The 22,937-nt window shown below is 36.9% G+C and overlaps 1 protein-coding gene across 1 annotated transcript in view; it reads left to right on the forward strand.

The window, feature by feature from the left end:
* Positions 1–22,937, forward strand: part of TRDN (triadin) — a gene marked incomplete at both ends in the record, with an annotated part of 198,036 nt that overhangs the window by 22,467 nt on the left and 152,632 nt on the right. Inside the window, 4 exons of the mRNA XM_080615893.1 lie at positions 10,648–10,698; positions 18,025–18,084; positions 20,680–20,739; positions 22,115–22,174. Of these exons, the coding sequence (XP_080472019.1) occupies positions 10,648–10,698; positions 18,025–18,084; positions 20,680–20,739; positions 22,115–22,174 (231 nt within the window). The remainder of the gene's footprint in view (positions 1–10,647; positions 10,699–18,024; positions 18,085–20,679; positions 20,740–22,114; positions 22,175–22,937) is intronic.

Consider the following 22,937-nt stretch of genomic DNA (forward strand, 5'->3'; position numbering starts at 1 on the left):
ATGTTGCCATATGGTAATGCTCACTTCTCTGTATATAAGTTGCTATAATAGGTCTCTCTAAAAGGCTTTCACTGTCTCCCTAGGCTACACTTTACTACAAAGCATTTTGCATATCTTTGTGTAGAGTACACCCTGTGTTAAAAGATGAAAATCATTGATTGGTTCAATTCTCAGATGTTAAACTGCTTTCCAGATACGTATTTTTTTGCATTTTTGTGGCATCCATTTCTGTTATTAATGTTTTTTTAACAATCTCATCTTGTTTTACTTACTCTGATCAATACAATAATAGCATACACATGAAAAATCAGCATTTTATAATGGGAAGAAATTATCATCCATATTATCCAGATGAAACAAAACTATATGCCACTAGGAAACAGAGTTGTTCAATTATAGTTCTTTTGCCTACTGAAGAAGAGTGAGTAGGTTTCAGTTTGAGTCAAAACATTTTAATCCAGACTTGCCAGCTACCTTTCAAAAGATACAGAGAGAATTTTGAGCCATAAGGCTAGTAGAAATCCTGGGAAGTGCAGCAGCACAAAGACTTGCAGCTGTTTAAGCTATCCTCTTAAGTCAGGGAAAACACTAAGAAAAACTATCCATATTACCTTTGTGAAAAACATTTGTGCCCCAGCAATGGAGCACTGAGGAGTTTATGACTCTCAGAGAAGATGCCTCCCTAGCTGGGAGCCTGGTGTGCCTGAGACAGGGTAAATACCTGAATTGGGAAGTGAGGAGGTCTTCCAAAACTAGTTAAATCCGCAGGACCAAAACTGGAGGTCCTCAATGTTTCTGAGTGAAATCAGATCCCCTCACAGCAACTGCTGTGCCAAGGAGAGGGTATGAAAAGTGGAGCCCCATGCTCATGACCCACAGAAACAGTATCTCTGCATGCCAGATCCCTAAAAAAAAAAAAAAAAAAAAAACCAAACAAATCACCCAAATGAACCCAGTTGGCTCTAAAAGTGATTAGAAGTGATTGAATTTATATAGGAATATGTATTGGAAGACTAATTCATTAAGGTGGGATCTGCAGAGTTAAAAATTTTTAAACTGAGCAAAGGAACTGTGGTTAGTCTTGTGATTTCTTTTTTCTTTTTTCCCTCCGTCCACAAAATCACCCCTACTGAATAGACTTATACAGGGAAAAACTTCTTTGATGCTAATCAAGATTAGAGATTTTACGTATTATTGTATATATCATTTTACTCTACTTAGAGTCTACAAGTTTTGTCTGCATTTTTTTGGCACAAAATAACATTCAGTTAAATGCAGACTCTGATAAAATTGGTTATGAAAAACATCATTTAAAACTGGTCCAATAACATCTTTGCAGGCTGGGATCCATAAAAAGAAACATTTCAAGACAATTTGACTTTCCACAGAAGGAAAAGAAAAGTCTGGTTTTGATCACACGGGTCTTATCTCTGATTTGTTTGGGTTAGGGGGTTTGTGGTTATTTTTTGGTTTGCTTTCTTTTAATCAAAGTGCAATTAGCATTCCTTTTACATTTCAGAACCAAGGTACAGAACTGCGGTCTGGGAATGAGAAAAACATTTTTAACATATTTATATACTTGGAACAAAAATTACTGCCATGTAAAAATTGTTTAGAGTTGAAAACTGTTTAATATCTTCCACTTTTAATTCCTTCATACTTTCCTTCTCCTCTCAGCTTTTCAGGAAAAATAAATATTTTTTTTATTTTGTTAAAAGACAATTTTTTATTGAAAGATCTTGTGGGATTAAGTTTTTAAGCAGACTTAGTAGATACACAAAATTCCCAAACATATAAAAACAAAGGCAGAAGGTCAATGACACAACAACAAAGTTAAATCACAACAATTTTGTGATAAAATAATAGGTATAGAGTTAGATTATGATATAAGCCTATTCACCATTAATTGCTAGAGCTATTTTATGCTATAATAAGAGGAATGTTATTTCAAACATAGAAATAAGGAAAAGTATGTATATATTTCATTGTCTTTAACATAATGAGAAAAAGTGTGGAAGAAGTTCAGTTTAGAAAGTTGGAGATTATGAAAGACTGACTTGTAATAAAATCTTTACAGGGGCTGTTATGAAAATAGCATGCAGACTGTTCTGAAAATGTCTTCCTTGTAATGCATCTCCTTTGATGTGTGTCTTGTAAAAGTAAAAATAAGGTAACACCACACTGGAATAAAAGCACATCTCAGCATTGATGATGATGACAGCAGGTCACCTACAGTAAATTTTTATTATAGACTAACGAAAATACAATAGTATGGGAACAATTGAATATCTGTTGAACTGGAATCTAATCTATTTATTTTTGTCCTCTTCTGGCTTTACAAAGAAAACTTAACACGTATCTGGAAGGCCATGTTAAATTCCTGCATTCTTGCGGGAACATAAAACCTACTTGTTTGCTGTATGCTGCTCACTATAAGTAAATTGTCCAGAAAAATTTGAAGGTCATGTTCTCTATTATCTCTGATAGCTGTTTAGGATGTCAAAGAAAGTATCAAGTGGAGGGACTAAAGACAACTAAGGTGGAGCAGCTGCGATTTTGTTGAACAAGTTTAGGAAAACCAACATCACTTCACAGCAACCTTTACAGTTTGGAATGTGTTGTTTGAGGTAAATATGCACCAAAGTGGAGGGCTTTGCACCAGGAAGAATGAGAAAGGGCATTCTGTGATCTCTGTCAAAAGAAGTCTTATAGAGCAAATGAAAGAAATATTGTATAATTTGGCAAAATTTGAAAGAAAAAAAAAAAGAAAAGAAAAAAGAAACCTACATTCTCACTTTAAATTCTAGTTGTGATTTCCAAGAGACAGGTAAATAATTTTGAAACCATATTTAAAAGGCACTGTGGCCCATTATCTCACACAGTGCATGAGCACACAAACTGTTCAGCATTTTCATCAGTAAGAGGCAATTCTTTTCCCTTAACATTTTCAAGAAAGATCTTATGACACATGACTTCAGGAAAAGTTGTTCTGCACCCCAGTGTGAAGTTGCTATGAATCCTCAGAACAGGGCAAGATCTAAGAAAATACTGGGGATAAGACTGTACTGCCAGCAAGCTACTAGAGAAGTCACCTAAATTAGGCATATGGGTCACTCAGTTTCCAACACTGACTGCTGGTACCTAAATCCTTCTGTTACACTGTCTTTTGTTCCTGGATATAGGCATAATATAGCAATTTAATTCCCCAGTTAAATATAGCCTGTTCTTTTTGGTTTGTTTTTTGGTTTTGTACTTTTTTTTTTTTTTTCTGCCATGCTTTTTTTCCTGTTGCAAAACTTGTTTGTTTTTTTTTCCCCCTAGAGTACAGCTACACAATATATTAGTAGATACCTGGAAGTTGCTCTAATGTACAACTTCCTTTATTCTCCTCCTAGCCCCACAAGGATAACTGTCACCTTCATCAGTTGGTGTTATCTAGATTCAACATACACATCAGCTGCACAATTGCAAATTTCTCCAGAGGATACCAGCAGCAGGAGAGTTGACTACAATTCTTCATACAGACAGCATCTAGAAACACATTAGAAATTACATCCTTCTCATTTTCTAAAGCTCTTAACACCACTCACACCTTGCCCTCAGTATCTATTTCCACCAACTTTTCAGGATAATCAGCTGCCTGCTACCAATCAGTCTTGATAAACTAGCAAGGATATAGCCCCATTAAATTGCTGGCAATAGCTGTAAGGGTTTTAACTGCTCAGGAGCAAATTATTAACCTCTGGTTCACCAGGACTCTGAATACGACTCATTTTCCTTTTCACACTTAGATGTTTATGAGAGAATGTCAGAACACTGATGGTGTATATTGCTGTGTTACCTGTAAAAGGCTATGAAAAAAAGATAACCAACTGGTAATATTTTCTTAGAACAATGTATTAGAATTTCAAGTGAAATTCTATCTGTTCAATTATACCTTTAAAAGATACATTAAACCTATATTCCATCCTCACTACAGTACTTAAGTAGAAAGAGAATGGCTTTAAGAATAAGGGGATAATATTGAATGTCAAGAATCAGAGTTCAGTTCCCAGTTCCTTTGATGACTTTTTGTGTTATCTTGAGTAAAGCATTTTTGAGTTTCAGATGGGGACAATAATTCTTTTCTTTTCTCACTTTGCCTTTCATACCATTGACACTTTTTATTTGGTTTGTTGTTTGGCTGTTGTGGTCTTTTTTTGTTTGCTTCTTTTGTTTTGTTTTGTTGTTGTGGGTTTTTTTTCTTTTTAAGGTATATTTCACCATTAAGATGGAAACTCAGCAGAGGGTGAGGTCTAGGAGCTGTTTTAGCAATGCCAGATTGCTACACACCACTTCATCCTCTAATGAAGCAAGATGCAGGGCTGTGCTTTCCCAGTAAGAGAAGAAATGTACCCCTCTTAAACTCTCAACTCCTGTGTTAAAGAGATAGGATATTATATCATGTTATAAGTCCATGTGGTACCTAAAGCAATTTATGTAGGTTGAGTCCTATAGGTGCTGTCATAACACTATACAATTAAAATGGCTAAGAATAAGGCTATGGGAGACATTACTGTGGGGATCTGTTACAGACCGCATGATCAAGAGGAATCTGTGGATGAAGCGCTCTACAGACAGATAGGAAAAGCCTCATGCTCACAGGCCCTTGCTCTCATGAGGGACTTCAACCACTCTGACATCTGTTGGAGCGATGGTACGGCCCAGCACAAGCAATCCAGGAGGTTTCTCGATTGTGTGCAAGACAACTTCCTTCTGCAAGTAATAGAGGAGCCGACAAGGAGAGGTGCCATGCTTGACCTCACCTTGTGCTCACCAACAGGGAAGGGCTGGTTGGAAATGTGACGCTCCAGGGCAGCCTTGGATGCAGTGACCACGAGATGGTCAAATTCAAGATCCTCAGGACAGTGAGAAGAGCGTGCAGCAAGCTCACTGCCCTGGACTTCAAGAGAGCAGACTTTGGCCTCTTCAAGAACCTGCTTAGTAAGGCTCCATGGGATACAGCCCTAGAGGGCAGGGGGGCCCAAGACTGTTGGTTGATATTCAAGGATCACCTGCTCCAAGCTCAGGAGTGTTGCATCCCAACTAGAAGGAAGTGCAGCAGGAGGGACAGGAGACCTCCTTGGATGGATAAGGAGCTGCTCGGGAAAATTCGAAGCAAAAAAGAGGCTTATAAAAGGTGGAAGCAAGGACAGGAGGGCTGGGAAGAATACAGGGATGTTGTCTGGGAAGCTAGGGACCAGGTGAGGAAAGCTAAGGCCCAGTTAGAATTAAATCTGGCTAGGGATGTTAAGGATAACAGGAAGGGATTCTATAGGTACGTAGCGAATAAAAGACAGACTAGGGACAATGTAGGCCCCCTCCGGAAGATATTGGGAGTACTGGCTACCTTGGATTTGGAGAAGGCTGAGGTTCTTAATGACTTCTTTGCCTCAGTCTTCACTGGCAAAGGCTCTGACTGCACCACCCAAGTCTTGGAAGGTTGACACAGGGACTGTGAAAATGAAGACCCTAGGCCCACTGTAGGAGAGGACCTGGTTTGAGACCATCTTAAAAACCTAAATGTGCACAAGCCCATGGGACCTGAAGAAATCCATCCGCGGGTCCTGAAGGAGCTGGCGAATGAAGTTGCTAAGCCACGGGCCATCATATTTGAAAAATCATGGCAGTCAGGTGAAGTTCCCAACAACTGGAAAAAAGGAAATATAACCCCCATTTTCAAGAAGGGGAAAATGGATGACCCAGGGAATTACAGAGCCGTCAGTCTCACCTCTGTGCCTGGCAAAATCTTGGAGCAGATTCCCCTGGAAGGCATGCTAAGGCACATGAAAAACAAGGAGGTGGTTGGTGACAGCCAGCATGGCTTCACTAAGGGGAAATCCTGCCTGACCAATTTGGTGGCCTTCTATGATGGGGCTACGGAACTGATGGACAGGGGCAGAGCAGTTGATGTCATCTACCTGGACTTGTGCAAAGCATTTGACACTGTCCCACATGACATCCTTGTCTCTAAATTGGAGAGACATCAATTTGATGGGTGGATCACTCGGTGGATAAAGAACTGGCTGGATGGCCGCACACAAAGAGTTGTGGTCAATGGCTCGATGTCCGGCTGGAGACCAGTAATGAGTGGTGCCCTTCAGAGATCAGTGTTGCAACTGGTCTTGTTCAACATCTTTGTTGGTGACATGGACAGTGGGATTGAGTGTGCCCTCAGCAAGTTTGCCGATGACACCAAGCTGTGTGGTTCGGTTGATACGCTGGAGTATCAACCTGGAGGAATGCCATCCAGAGGGACCTCAACACAGTTGTGAGTTGGGCTGATGACAACCTTATGAAGTTTAACCATGCCAAGTGCAAGGTCCTACACCTGGGTCAGAGCAATCCCAGGAACAGGTACAGGCTGGGCAGAGAAGAGATTCAGAGCAGCCCTGAGGAGAAGGACTTGGAGGTGTTGGTGTATGAGAAAATGAACATGAGCCAGCAGTGTGCGCTCGCAGCCCAGAAAGCCAACCGTATCCTGGGCTGCATCAAGAGAAGCGTGACCAGCAGGTCAAAGGAGGTGATCCTGCCTCTCTGCTCTCGTGAGACCTCACTTGGAGTATTGTGTGCAGTTCTCGTGTCCTCAACATAAAAAGGACATGGAACTGTTGGAAAAAGTTCAGAGGAGGGCCACGAGGATGATCAGGGGACTGGAGCACCTCCTGTATGAAGATAGGCTGAGAAAGTTGGGGCTGTTCAGCCTGGAGAAGAGAAGGCTGCGTGGAGACCTAATAGCAGTCTTCCAGTATCTGAAGGGGGCCTACAGGGATGCTGGGGAGGGACTATTCATCAGGGACTGTAGTGACAGGACAAGGTGTAATGGGTTCAAACTTAAACAGGGGAAGTTTAGATTGGATCTAAGGAAGAAATTCTTTACTGAGAGGGTGGTGAGGCACTGGAATGGGTTGCCCAGGGAGGTTGTGAATGCTCTGTCCTTGGCGGTGTTCAAGGCCAGGTTGGATGAGGCCTTGTGTGGCATGGTTTAGTGTGGGGTGTCCCTGCCCATGGCAGGGGGGTTGGAACTCAATGATCTTAAGGTCCTTTCCAACCCTAACTATTCTATGATTCTATATATTTTATTATACCAAAAAAGGAAATAACAAAAAAATCCAAATCAGAAACACAAGAACAGACAAAGAAGGGAACTGTTCCAGGAACCAGGAACCTTGTACCATATCATGAGGGGCTGTGCTCTTCTTTTAAGCTGATGTAAATCTGCACAGTGCTGCGTCGCTAACACAGATTCAGGGAACTATAATTTTTTTCTCTTTCTTACCTTCCTACAGCTGGGGCTTTGTAATGTGCAGCCAGTGCCAGGCTGTCATTAGACACTGTGAACTGCTGTTAATGAAGATTATCTGGGTAAGGGGTGGGGGAACCTAGTACACTAACTGCATGTTCAACAGCTATTTCAGTAAAGCTGCCTGTGATACTGATCATCAGCTGGTTGTGAGGGCCTGCTTCGGGTCAACAGTACCTAGATATATGGGCCTGATAACAATATAGTCAAATATATCTCCTTTCAGCATCTTGAAATGGTCACTGAGGAGACTGCTAGCTTCCTTTCTTGGCATTATTTAACCAATCTGCATGTTCTGTGTGTCTGCACAAGATCTGCAGTCTAGAGAAGTCAGTGCCAAGCAGTATCCATAATTAAGGAAATAAAGTACTTACCCATTCAGAATCCAAGGAATGTAAGGGGAAAGCTTATTTTTCATGTCTGCTTGATAACTGAAGAAAACAAACAGTGAAATACAGCTTTTAAAATACATACTCCCTTGCAATAATTTAATAAACCATGCTGTCATCTCATAAAGGATAGGAATGGTTGCCGTGGTGACAAAGATTATCCTTGCTGCTGCTTGATTCTGTCATTTTTCTAAACGTGAATTCCTAATATTTAGGATTTATTAACAATGTGTCACATTGATAGAGATAAATTACATGCTTTAAACTAGTCCTGTAAGTATTCTATGATATTATAGCTGCTTTGTCAACTCAGCAATAAGATATGATGTGATTACTATAAAATTAAAGCTATTTGTCATTAAAGATGAAGCAAAGAGTATCAAAATTCTTAGAACAGAAGAAAACCCCTCCAATAATCTAATGTGTTTCCTTATTTTAAATATTTTAGAGTTATCAAAGAGTCACTATTTTCTATCTTGTAAATTGATCAAGATCAGCATATATTGAGACTAGATTTATTTGTGCTGGGAAAATTTAGCTTGTAATGTATCAGAATTAATGTGTTCTAGGCTGCAATTTTTTATGATGGCTCTAACTATAATAGGAAGCTTATGAAGAGATCTTATTGATGCCCTACTTTGTGATATATAAAAACATATATACACACACTGTGTTTCACTTTAAGGAACTTGTGCAGGATTTTTTGTGATGTGTAGCATCCTAATTGTAGCAGCAAGTTAGATGAGATTCTCAGTGCAACTGTCTAGAAAGTGACATTTCTGTGTACCTTACTGAAGTATTTGTCAAGTAAGCTTCACTGCTGGCAGAATGTGAGACTGATTTAAATGGCCAGCTCTACAGTCGTTGCTCCATACTATTTTGCAGTCAAATTAGCAGCGAGAATTTTGCTAAACCCTTAGCAAATTTAAAGACCTTTTTTTTTTATTTCAAAAGAACAAAAGTTTATACTTATTTTTTTCAATAAAGAGAGGCCTATTTTCTGTAGTGAGACACATGGGATGTGTGGGAACTCAGAAAAGTTGAGGCATCTTAAGGCAATTAAGGAATATGTGTCTGTGTAGACGACTGCCTGAAGAATGTGATTTATCACTTAGTGGGCCATATTCACCTCTGTGTGTAGGATGACCTCTTGAGCTGGGTAAGGTATGTCTCTACTGCATGTTGCAATCAGAGAAAGTGACAAGAAGAGGCAGGGAAACTCTGTAAATCCAGAAAAGGATTTTCTATCATCTGGATTCTCTCGGTTGATAGAAAAAGAATCCTCACACAGCTGCAGAAAGAAAAATAATCCAGACTAAGCTGAAATACAGTTAATCAATATGGCATGATTTCTTCCTAATCATAACCATTGAGGTTTATATAACAATAAATAAGCTACACACCCAGGCTGCAAGGAACAAGATGAAAACTGAATAAAAAGTCCTTTAGCTTAATGTCATCATATAATTAGCTTAGTTATGCTGCCATACATTAGCAGCTAACAGTGCTATGTGTTTTGGACTATATTGCACTTTAGATCAGTGAAATAATGTTCTCTTTATCCGAAGACAACATAGGCTGACACCATAGAATAGGTAAGTTTCCTGCAAACAAGACACAATCAGTATTTCAGATGGCAAATACTATCCAATAAAAACATTCTGTATTTATTTTCAAGAACCTATACTAAGATCAGAATTGTGGGAAGCGAAATTACCATTGCCTGGATCTCTTTGCCAATGTGCATGCTGTTACAACCTGAAGAAATAGCTAAGGGTCTAAGTGGAAGATTGCGGTTTTCTTCAAAAGGCCTTAAAATAGCTCTTTAGAGTTGAGATGTAATATGCATAATATTTTCTTTGTTGGATTAATTTTGGGGTCAGTGTTCCTTGTTAATTAGACTCTACAAGCCAAATCTAACCCTGAACTACAGAAGCATCTCCCACAGAGTCTGTGAGTTTGTCATGTGCTTTTGTCAAAGCCAAATTTGATCTGGTATTTTATACCAATTTCCTACTTAAGGAAATATATGCATAATAACGTAAACCTGGTACTGTGTATAGTCTCAATAACTTTATTGAGCACCTGTAATAAATAGCCTTTAAATTTCAACCGATGTATGCAAACAGTGCTATGTAAACTTGATTTAACTCTGGTTTGCTTTTTCTCAAATTCAACACATTGCATTTTTAATGTTATCCTTTTGTTTGGCACAGTAGGAAAAAATCAGTTGCAGAGGTATATAGCAGTAATCTAATATCAATGTCATAAGTGAGGAATTTTGTTTAAAAGAGATAGTGTAGCAAAAGCAGGTAAATACTGTACCAATTCCTCTTCTAACAATACAGTACTCAATGCTTTGGTATATAGCAAATGAATCATTCTCCAAGACAATGATCCCTACCCTGGGAACTTTTATTTCTGTGATCTGTATACAGCATTGAATCTTTTCTTGTGTGCAGGAGTTACCAGTTCAGCATGTGAGCTTTAAAAAATTTAGTAAATGAAGTAAAAAGAACATTTTATTTCCTTTTGAAAGTAATTTGGAAAATATAAAATACTGGTAACTCAAGACACATTAAAAAAATGTTTAGTAAAAGCATGTTTTTTTTCTGATTCATGACCAACACGTTACTGTATAGATGTTGCAGACCAGCAAAACATATTTTTGACTTTAAAATTGCTCAGTTAAATCCAAAGTAATTATTAAGTCCCTTAACGTTATTAATTTTTGTCCGTATATGCATATGTGTATAAAATTGAACTATATTGTATATAATTCTGAATATGCAGATGATAAAGACATGGCTGTCCTATAATATTTAAAGAACTTAGGTGTTTTTTATTATGAAAATCTGATATTTTGCATGTGAAGCTTATTATGATATTGCTAAATTTACATTGCATTGTTTTCAGAAATTCCCAAACAGAAACTGGAGAGACATGAAAAGCAAACACCACCAAAGGGTAACTTTATATTTCTGTCTGATTATCTACCTATATATATATATATGCAATATACAGTGTATTTGTTAACTACATAAATTATCACTTTAATATTATAGAAGCATTCAAGCTGTAAATTATCACAGAATTGTCTATACCTTAACATTAGCAAATAGTGTAATTTTGTTTGTTTGGCTATATTGTCAATGGAGAGTCATAAAAATATTTTCCCATCCAAACTTATCCAGAAATCTTTTTTGTAGCAAAGGTGCAAGAAAGTAGAGTGCAGATAAACTTCCTCTGGTGCAAAAAGCATGAAGTGTGTTGGGCAAGGAAAAAAGCAAATTTATAGGCCAGTGGGTGCCAACCAAGTTATGCAGTCATAGTTGACAGTGAGACAGGTGTGTATCAGAGATAAGAAAAGCCTCCATTTTAAGAACCTACTCTTTTTCAGATTGCTCAGTCTTTTCTAACTGGCACTTTCTAAAAATCCAAAGGAACTGGTTTGGACTGGTTTTCAAAGGTCAGGTAAACAAAGAAATTTTCTGGGATATGTGCAGATTTTTTGCCCAAGAAAACCTCCTCTATAAAGGTTAGGTTGCATAAACTTTGATGAACATCTCTCTGATGCACCAGTGCTATGCTTAGTTATGACAGGAGGAAGCAAGAAGGGAGCTTATTAAAAATAGTATACATATACACACATGCTCCTTCACACAATTATATTCATTTCTGTATGTATTCTTCTATGTTTTTATAGTATTTTACACCCCTATTCCTAGCTTTCCAGTCTGTGCTAATCAGGGTCATCTGAAGTGTCTAGATCTGCTTCCCAACTACTTAATAAATCATGTTGTATGAAAATGAGGTTTTTTAGGTTATCAGTGGTCTAGCCAGGCAATAATGCAAGGGGTCCCAGTTAAGGTCTTTTCACACACAGTATTCTAAAAACACAAATGAAGTTGCAGCCTTGACCAAAACAGCCTCTTGTGTACCATTTTATCTACACAGAAGTTCATCGCTTTACATAGAAGGACATGAACTTTGCAGAAATGATTACTAAGATTTCATAAAATGCTGGAAAAAAAGCATTCACGTGTCATAGAGCTAAGTCACTTTATGCATATGCCTGATAATGCTGTCTTTAATTATGCAGTCACTTACTGAAGCACAGGACAGATTTTTTCTGTTTTTTGTTTTCATATTTAGTTCCAAAAATGCATCTTGTACATAGGAGGAAAAATTATAGGAAAACATTCCATCTGGCCTCAAGCTAGGGTATGATAAAGGCATGAATCCTAAAGGAGTTTTACTGTTAATTTTTAAAGTACCTCCAGAAAGTATGTGTAACTATAATATTTTATTGTTTTTAATAGGAAAAATCCAGAGATAAAATGGATGATTTTAATAAATGCAAACACCACAAATTATGACACTAGAGTTCTAAAAATAATTTTAAGTATATTTTTTGAATAGTCAACCTCCCTGAATCTGAGTTCCAAGATTTACAAGGGATTTCCACCCACAGGCCTAATTTTGAAAAGAGTTTACTGAAATAAGAGGAATAGATATAATTACTGAAAATCCTAGATGGAAGTGCCTGAAATTATAAGAAAGATTCTTATGGCATTAAGAGCCAGGCAAACCTGTGTCCTATAATTTGCTTTGAATTAAATGCTTTGATAAAGTGCTAGCAATATTTTAATTATTGTACTTTTCAATTATTGTACTTAGTCAATTTGATCCTGAAAGGAAGAAATACTATGAGAAATGATTCACCAAAGCATTTTCTCATGCTTAAGAGCACTGAAATTATTTCACAATTATGTACACACATAAGCGCAAAGTCACCATAAAATAGGGTCTCTCCAATTTGGTATTTGATTTATTAGTACTTTCATAAGGGCAAATGGCACCCTGGACTGTATGAGCTCGGCCCATCAGTAGCAGTAAGGTATTAACTATCTCCCTGTACTCATTTCTCACAAGACCACATCTAGATGCTGTGTCCAGTTCTGTGCTTCCCAGTTCAGGAAAGCCATCAGTAAACTGTACTGAGTTCAGCCTGAGGGCACTGTGATGGTCAGGGCTGGAGCAGTTGCCCCAAGAAAAAAGGCTGAGGGATACGACTTTCTCAGCCTGGGACAGCTGTCCTGTGAGTTTGCTATTTTGTGACATAAAACTCTAAGCTGTTGCTGAAGGCTGTTATTACTATTACAATCAATGAATAAGACGTAACTATGCAATACATTGTAAACAGGGTCTTCCCTGTTTACGATAATAAAATATATCAATATGAAAGTACATGTAAGTACCTTCTCTAATGGAAGGTTCAATGATAATCCAGATGGACTGATCATTTCTGATTTTTATGGGAAACTGATTTCAACAGTGAAATGAATTGTCCTGCATTTCTGGGAAATATATCTTATTACAACAGACATTAAGAAGAAACTGGAAAAGGCTGGTCTACAGTGCGGCTTTTCCCAAATACACTTCACTAATACATTGCTGTTGGAGTGAGGGAGGGAAAAAGACAATGTGATGATTAAATGTTACCCGTGGCAACCATAAGTTAAATCCCAGTGACTATAGGACAGATACTTGTTTTCCTATGAATTAACACTAATCTCTTTCTTTTGCTGCAGAAGGTATCTCTGAATTTAGCCTGATTTGACAAACAGATTCCAGACCCGCCAGAACTATTTCATTTACTATGCATAGCACATATTTGTCCCTTCTCCCTCTATTAAGTGGTCAATAGGGTGGTACTGATAATCATGGAATCATAGAATAATGGAATGGTTGGGTTGGAAAGACCTTAAGATTATGTATTTCCAACCCCACGACATGGACAGGGACACCTCACACTACACCATGTTGCCCAAGGCTCTCTCCAACCTGGCCTTGAACCCTGCCAGGGATTGGAGCATTTACCACTTCTTTGGGCAGATTTTAAAGATCACAGAATAAAGCTGTCTGTATTTTGGCACATGGATAAATTACAAGTTTATAAAGACAAGTATAATATGACCCCATAATTTAATTTGCTATAACTGGAAGACAAGGTATTTGAGACAGCTAAATAGATAAATAGACCTGGACCATACAAATCCACAGTACACTAGAAAGACATGTAAATTGACAAAATTAACAAATTAAATGGCATATTCATGTTTGACACAAGGCTGCATAATTTCTGGAGGTATGGCTGCAAAGATACATGGGTTAACTTCAAACTAGTTAACATGGTACAGATAGCAATGTAGCTGTAGTGGTTAAGGTATCAGCTGTCAAGTATTTATTTAGCTGTATGGGTTTACAGCAGCCTAGGATGAAGCCAGTGCTGTGGGAAGTTTACCACCAATAGTTGTTAAACCTACATCTCATTTCAGATGGATGTAACACTTTTTGACTGCTACAATGAAATCTGATTTTAAATTATATAAACATGTGACTCATGAGACCTTGTCTCACTGTTATATAGGCATTTACATTCAGTGTTGCAGGGCTAAATCCAGCACAGGGTTAGGCACTGCAGTAAGCAGAGTGTGCATGCCTAGTGCCAGCTGTTGAGGACGTGGGCAAAGTCAGAGGCAAAGCTTCTTCCACCTCCTCAGGTAATTGAGGTGATTTAGAATGAGTGCAGGTGCTTTCATAGTCCATTAATTGCTGTGATTTTCTTAGATTATTGTTTTGGACCAGGGAGTCTGCGCGCCCCTTTCCTTTTTTTTCTTTTTTTTTTCTTTTTTTTTTTTTTTTAGTATTCGAGAAGAATTAACTTATAGCATCTAAGGTTACTTCTAAGGTTACTTTACTTCTCAATAAAAGCATCTACATAGAGATTTAATGGTCTCTGACTAATGCACTCAATCTTCATTGTATTAGTTCATTTATCTTAACTTTTCTGAGTGTTGCTGTGTAGACAAGCACTTATTAAGTTAGCTGGAGCAAGCAATCCCTGCTTTGTGCATATTGTGCTCATCACCTACTTTTATACTAAGCATCAGACTTCAGACTTTCTCAGCTGGAAACTCTTTTTACTTCCCTTAGGTAAAAAATTAGTGCCTCTTCATTACATCTCTTCTTTTTGCTCTTGTTTGTTTTTGTGGTGGTGAACATCTTTATCTCAAACACTTTAATGAAGAAAAACTAAATTATATCCTCCTTCACTGCCTTCCACTCGTTGCAAATCAAATATACTATTAGATGACAGAAATTCAGAAAAACGTGTCACGTATATGCTGCTTCTTGCTTTTAATTTTATGTGAAGTAGATAACAATATTCCTATACAATTAAGTTTGGAATACATTGATAAATTACTTTTAAATTTTCTGTTATAAACTCCTATTTTAGATTATCTAAAAATATACCACACCCTGGTCACTGAGAATGAAATTTTTCATACTCATATTTTTGCTTCAAGTTGAATTTTCATTCAAAGTAATATAAAAATATTTCAGCGAATTTCAAAACCTATGGTTTGAAAATCATTTTGAGGTGTTTTATTTTTTTCAAAGCTAATAACAGTTCAGCCAAATCTTATAATTTTTCAGTATTTGCAAGGGAGTCCAAGAAAAATTCTTTAAGTTGTGGGAAAGATTAAGCTTACACAAGTGTCATAAAACTAGGTTTAGTTACTCACATATTTTTTTTTTATAAATCCAGCATCCTATTATAAAAAGAAAAGAAGTGATCTTTTAATTACAAAGTGTATCATAAAGCAAATCAAATGGTTGAAGTTAAATGAGCAGTTTCAACACCAGCATTTTTCAGCTGAAGAGTGCTTGACTTAGCAGCCTTAAAAACATTTTTATATGCTTTCTCTTTGTTTCTTTATATGCAAAAGAAAATCTTGTTAACTCTGATTTGTTTCACAGAAACATGGGAATATGGCCAGCCTGATTTTTTTATAAAACCTAATGCTCGCACGTAAGTGCTGCAGGCTTGAAAAAGGACATGTATTAAATCCTTTAGAAAGAAATAGATATCCACATGTCTAAATCTGGTAAAGATCTGTAGACAGTGAAGTATTATCTATGACAGAGATTTGAGGACTACATATGAAGCTGAACATGAAAACATTTTGGGGGGTGGGGAAAGCAGAGTTAAAATATAAAAGAAAAATCCTATTTAAGTTTGTCAGATCAAAAGATTCAGGATTTTGGTAGCCCTTCTGTACTGTGATTGTAGAGTCAAAAATGTGCAGTCATCATAGCCCTGAAAAATGAGCCTTCTAATTTTTGGCAGCATCTGCCCTTCCCATATAAGTTTCTACCCAAATGCCATAGCTTTGACAGCTTCTATAAGAGGTAATGGCAAACATTACAATCTGAGACTAGTAAACTCTGAGACTATGGGATATCAACATACAGAATAGGGTTCTTAAACTAACCAGAGATTGCCTTCAGCCTATCATAGGGAAAAGAAAAATAGCTTATGCTTACGCCAGCCTGGTCTTTGCTTATCCACACTCCAGGATCCATGCCCAGATACATCAAGTTACTTTTATTTCTCAAGACAGAGTCAAGTAGTCCCTTCTCCATGTTTCTAGCTTGGAGTTCACACAAATTCCCTTCTTTTTATCCCTTTATACCATTTTGATAACGTGAAGGAACTTTAATTAGATGTTTCTGTTCACTTTAAGGTCTGCTGACGCTCAATTCAGTTAATGTCGTTCAAGGCTCATTTTTGTTTGTTGGTGTTTTTTTGTTTTGTTTTGTTTTTTCCTAAAGCATGAAATAGAGAAATGTCACAGAGAAACTAGAACAAATTTTAAACCAAAGCAAAACAAAACAGAAACCCCCACAACAGTCTGTCTTCTACAAGTAAGATGTTCTGTGGCTGAAAGCAAGCTTTCTGATTGCCAGTCCATTCTGCATAGTTCAGCTATGGTTTTTGGCATAGAAACTACAAGGGCTTTTGTCTAATGTACAGAAGCCCAAGTTTCACTGCCATTGACCATCACAGAGCTATTGTTTGCAAAACTGTGCTATTTTCTATCCAAAACTGACAACATGCTAGCTCGAAGTGTTTTGTACGAAGCTAGCACCTGCTAATACAAATGTAAGATGTAAAAGCATGCTACAGTTTCCGCAGAAATGTTCAGTCTAGGTTCTTCATGAGATAGGCAGAGGGGAGATGCCTTTCCCTTGGTAAGTTACTAGATATCCCAAAGCAATTGAATGAATTGCTGCCTCTAATTCATTCAGTAATACATTGCTGGTGCTACTGCATTCTTCACAGCCCGTTTTTTTACTGTAAATTGGCTGTCCATATTCCTTAAAGGCCTTGAAAAAACTCGCTTCGATCTCTTTCCACTGTACTGCTAATTGTTATCAACAATAATTTACCTCTTATGACTGGAAATGTATTTGGATAATGCAAACACATGCAAGACATAATGAAATTACTGAATGTTTGTAATGTTATTTCTTAAAGCCATGGACCTATTTTCTAACAAGGAAATATTTAAGCAACAAAAAAAATGCTTCCTCCTCTGTGAAATGACATTTGCTTCAAAGCTGGTGAGATGAATGTATGCAAAACCATTACTGTGTTAGTGTATAAAGCTCACAGTTGTCTTCTAATTGGAGTTGTATTTTCTGTGATTTACTTGTTGACAGAAACTTTAGCATTACAAAGAAAATATTTTGCCCCTGAAATTACAATATGCTAGCCTTTTAGTAGTAGAGGTTGACATGAGAATTTTTTGGAATCTAAATCATTAGGATGTGAAGCATAGTCTTGTTCAAAAATGGACTGAAAGTTGGGTGGGCAATAGTCCCTAAGGATTCATGTTTGCCTGTTTCTAGTCAGATATGTAGTTTGTCATGGTTTGAACAGCTGCTCTTCCTGAGGTTATGCTCTGATTAAAAGAGATGTGGTTGTTTTAATCCATTTTAAGTACCAGCTAAAATGAAAGAAAAAGAGCATGGAAAGCAATATGCAAGGTTTGGTTTTTTTTTTTTTAAGAATAGAAATCTGTGCTCTCAAAGACTGAAAATAATTCCCTTTGTCAGAAATCTTAGAGTCAGGGTGCTTGTATAGTGAGATCAAAAGAGATCTCACAGATTAGATTAAGCTCGCTGAATAATCACTTACTTTACAGAAATATGGTCTAACATCTGAAGTCTTACTCAATGAAAAATATTTCTCTTGGACCTGGAATTAAATATTGACATCAAGGAGGTCTATACATTATCTAGTACCTGCGACTCAGAGCTAAAATCCATTATTTGAATTTACAAATATTTTTCCTCAATCACCTCAGTGAAATAAGTGTACATAATTCCTCCAGATTACAGATTTATGATATGAGGTTTTTTTTATATATATATCTCTAGTAATTCAGGGAGACAGACCTGAGAAACCAGAAAAAACGGAGAGGAAGGAACCCCTGAAGGGTATGTATTCAGTATGTTCCTTGTCTTTTTGCCAGTGGTTCAAAATGATGTAATTTATTGACTTTTAGACCCTTCTTATAAACCCAATTACATTTAAGGATGGAGGAGGTGTGAAAGCCAGATGGAAGGAGAATTAGTATTTTAAAATCACTTTGAATTCATTGCTGAGCAAAAGGCTAAAATTATATTCAGAGATTTATGAATAAGCTTTTACTGCATTATTAACTTATGTAAAAGACACCCAGAGCATAAATAAGTATCTTTTTTATTCTTCTTGAATAAATCCAAGCATAATACTCATCTTTGGGAATACTGCTAAGCAAAATGTAATGAGCAAATTGTAAGATACAGGGCATGGTCCCTGGAGGTATTCTGCTCCAGAGACCTGCCTTTGAAAAAAAATTTCCCCAGACTCATTTCAGAGATGATTTACTAATTTGCTGTTAATGTACGCCAGCAACAAATTACAGATCCACCTGTTATAGGAGTCAGAATCAGATACTGCTTCCTGTCCACCCACAATTCATAAGTTAGCTCTGGGCTCCAAAGGCCACCATCTAGTTTGCCTCTTGTGAGGGATGTTTTGGCAAAATGGCATTTGTTGAAATATGCCTACTTGTCAAAACACTTTAAGCCTTCTGAGAACATGTCATTTACATAAAAATGTGATTAATGAAGTCTCAGGCTGGAGGAAGAAACCCATTCTGGAAGAACGAATAGGCCAATGGTCGTAATAAATCACCCAAAAAAGGGAAGACCCAATATCCAGCAGCGGCTGATTTATTTCAGACCAAGAACACACGTCTCACAACCCAAGTGAACATACACCTTCCCGAAATTTGCACTTGACTAGGCTTTCTTAATGGCCTTTGACTGGAGATTCCCATTTTATATAAATAATTCAAAATACATTGAGCTATCAATATGGACTCTAGAGGTTAATGGCAGGCGCATAAGTTCAGGTTTGTGTTAGAATGAATATTTATTACTAGAAAATAGAATGGTGGTAACATGAGAAATTTTTTCTGAAATTTGGAAAAATGACAGCAAAGACAATAATGTCCTATATTAAAACATGAATGTGTCATTAAGACTTCTCTGTTATTTTGTGGAAAATTTGAGAAACTCTTCAATTTGATTTGGTAGGAGAATTTAATGGTTTTAAAAGCTAATAACAAATGAAAGTCAATCTCAGATAGCCAATGAAGAAGAATAAGTATTATTATACTTTCTTAAGTTGTCATAATTCCTACTAATTTTCTGTGTTTCATCTTTAAGTGAATGTATTAGTTTTGTTTAGTGAACTATCACTACAATTGCTACTAAACCAGTACTGTATATAGAGATTCTCTGTATTTACAGTACTAAGAAACATTGCTTTCATACTGTACTTTGTATTTTAAAATTATGTCTATAGATACATGTTTTTTAAGGCCTGTTTCATTGTAGTGTGACTGGGAGACTCCAAAGTTTCACTGCATCCCTGTATCTTAACTTTTTATTTTCCACTTTATATACATTTGTTTTTCAAGATTCAGGTAACAGAGAGTAAATAACATACTATTCTAATTTCTAATCAGCTTCTATGATGAAGTTTAGGAAAGTTGTCTAATGACACAGAGAACAATTAAAAGTGTCTCAGTCACAATGACTCAGCCAGCTATGTCAGGAACTCATTCTTATACATCACTATATTTCTAAATAAATATGAAAGCCTGGACATTTCCTACGCTTCTTCTTCGGCTTCAGTTAGATATGGAATTCACTGTAGTGTAAAAGAACTTCCTTATTTTCTCTTTTTTGCAAAGGGAGTTTTACCAAACTTCGATGCAATCTCTGCAGGAGTAAAAGTTAAAGCTAGCTTGCAGTTTCACAGCTCATTTTTCTGAATTGATCTAAAATCCGCATGCTTATTTCCTATTGTCTGGAAAATTATTGTGTAAAATTCTAAGAAAAGTGAGTGGAAAATATTATTTGAATAACTGGGTAGCATAATATGTTTTCCACTGTTGTAATGCTAGTTTTTGCTTTGCACATACTGGGCATCTAATTATGGCTCTGACATCACCATTGTCAGGGCCTGATCTCAGATAGTGTCCATTACTAGCTATCCATATCCATTACTGGTTATCCATTTCAAGCCAGCTGGCAAGTGACAGATGCGTCATGTGTGCATGTGATGCTCTTTCGCTCCAGCATTGATTCCAGGGTTTTTACATGCCTCTGCCTGACAGAATGGGGAGGTCCAGGTGGTGTCCTCATCCTGGTGCAGGCAGCAGCATTTAGTGTGAGCTCTGCTTTAGTCCTTGACAGTTTTCTGAAAATCTCTCTCCAGGATTGGACAGACAATTGCAAGCGATGATATTACTGTAGTAAACAGCTAAGGCATGTTACGGTGGCTTGGATGGTAAGCGGTAACTTGCTGTCCAGAGTTGTCTGATCACGCCAGTGTGGTATGATGTGTAGTTATGCACTTGACAGCTCAACAGTAAAGTAGTCCGCCATTTTGTCTCCTAAGGCTTATCTTGGTAGAATTATTTTTAAGTTTTTCCACAGGACTTTTTAACATATATGAACACATTTCTTTCTTCCTAGTAACACATAAAGACAAACTGGAAAAACAAGACAAACCTGAAAAAAAGGAAAAGCATGCAGGTAATGATTTAATGTCAGAATTTATTTTACATTTTGAGGTACACCAGAACTAATTGTCTACTCAATTTCCACTTATGTATCTCCTTGACTGGAAAAAATGTTAAAGAACTTTATTAATTAAATTCATTACATCATGTAAAGGTCTGCAGACGTATAGGCTGAGTAGCACTTTCTATTCCATCTGTATGTTTGTTGGTTTTTTGTCTGAGGAAGGGAGACAATCTCACAGTAATCTCTGAGTATTTCCAACACTCACAGTAATAATGGTTGCTAAAAGAGTATGGTCATCATGTGAAAATACCTGACAACCTGTAAACAAAGGTAACGAGGTAGGCCACGTGAAAAAATAACATTTTAAATATGATACTGAGTAGGGCAGTTGCATAGGTATTGAACAGGGCAGAACTAAGTCTCTAAGCAGTTACTTGAAATAAATAGGTATCTAGCACTGCTTTATCTTCCACAACTTTTACTTTCTTTTGAAGCACCAACACAAGGCTGAAGAGAACATAGCAATGCTCATGCATACATTTTATTTGTTCTTAGTATAAACTCATACGCCGGAGTGAAATAGGCAGCTGAGTGCTTTTACATGCCTGGTCCCTGTAGGGTATCTCAGGAGATATGATCACATACAAATATCAGTTCTGCACAGACATGGACAAGTTATTTTGTAAACATCAGTCGCAAAAAATTGGCAAATCAGGGCCCATATAGGAGAATATTCTAGACTACCACAGCTCAGTGACTACTGCACAACTCGGGTGCATTCTGAAACCTGAGCCAGAAATCTAGTAACTACAGTGTATTTTATTTCAATTTGTAAAGTGGAAATTAAAAGCAAACAAAAAGCCCCAAAGAGCATTAGTTATAATGCCATTGCAGTTAGATCTGTAATTAATTATAGTGTTTAATCATTCATAGCTATGAAAACTGTTAGTTGTTATGTGGAGTTTAGAAAATCCTTCAGAAATGAACCAAAGTCATAAACAAGAAAGCTCAAAAATAACAATAAATCAAAATAAACAATAAGTGACAGTGTAAATAAAACAACAACAACAACAAAAGAACCCTTAAGCAAAATCAGTAAGCTTGACTCTTCTTGACTAACTTCTGTCATGGGATTACAATTGTGCCAGAAAAGCCTCTCCCAGCTGATGGTAGAAACCTCAGGGATCGTAGACAAGTTTTTGAAAGTTCAAATCACATGTCTTGGCATCAATAGCAGGCAGCAGCAACTGAGTCAATATTTCTGGTTCTTTGTATGGTTAGCTGTGGTGCCCAGTTGTGTTTCTTGATCTTCTCACTTTTCTCGGTTGAAAAGCAACATTTCTGTCTTTTAATAACCATTAATATTGTTGTTATGTATTTCTAGCTATTCAGAAAGAGAAACCTGAAAAGCCAGAAAAACATGAAAAGAAAGCACCTTCTAAAGGTAATGGTGATTTTTATTAGATTTTGCAACATTTTAGATTTTCAGTGCTTATATAGTATGGGAGAGCATGGAGATGAGTATTTAAAGTATAAAGCTCTTCAAGTTGTACATTTTTTGGGTGCTCTGACTTTTGCTTGACTAGGTCTTGATCAACCCCTGAGTAAGCTTTTGCTCGGCATATACTTCTTGCTTAGTTCTCTTGTTTTGATGCAGAGAGATAATTATGAATCATTCTTGTGCAGCTAAAGAAATAAGCCTATAATATTTGCATTCCTTGATGTTTTTTCCTCCACAATGGGATTCAGTAATTTACTTGCAAAGAAGGCTTTCTCTTGTGTATCAGTTTTCAATCTGGTGCAGACCTAATGCAGGAGTGTTTACTGTCTCAGTCTGGATCTTCTATCACATCCAAAAATAGATTTTCATTTTCTTGCATTTATTTTTTTGCAATAACATTTTCATTTCAGTACATGATTTGTACTGTCCTCCACGGCTTTGGTTAAGATTTACATATCTACTAATTATCATATATATTCTAAAGCAATATCACGTGTGAGATGTGATTTTCAGCATTCTTTTGACTGATAATGCCATATTTAACCATGAATTGGACAGGGGGATTTAAAAATCCAATCAGCTTGACCTGTTTTGCCATTTTTTAAAGACTAACTTTTTTATTGGTTGGCATTTGAATGCATTTGCTCCGAGATTTTTTCTTTTCTTTTCTTTTCTTTTCTTTTCTTTTCTTTTCTTTTCTTTTCTT

Source organism: Psittacula echo, assembly GCF_963264785.1.
Source record: "Psittacula echo genome assembly, chromosome: 4".
Classification (NCBI taxonomy): domain Eukaryota; kingdom Metazoa; phylum Chordata; class Aves; order Psittaciformes; family Psittacidae; genus Psittacula; species Psittacula echo.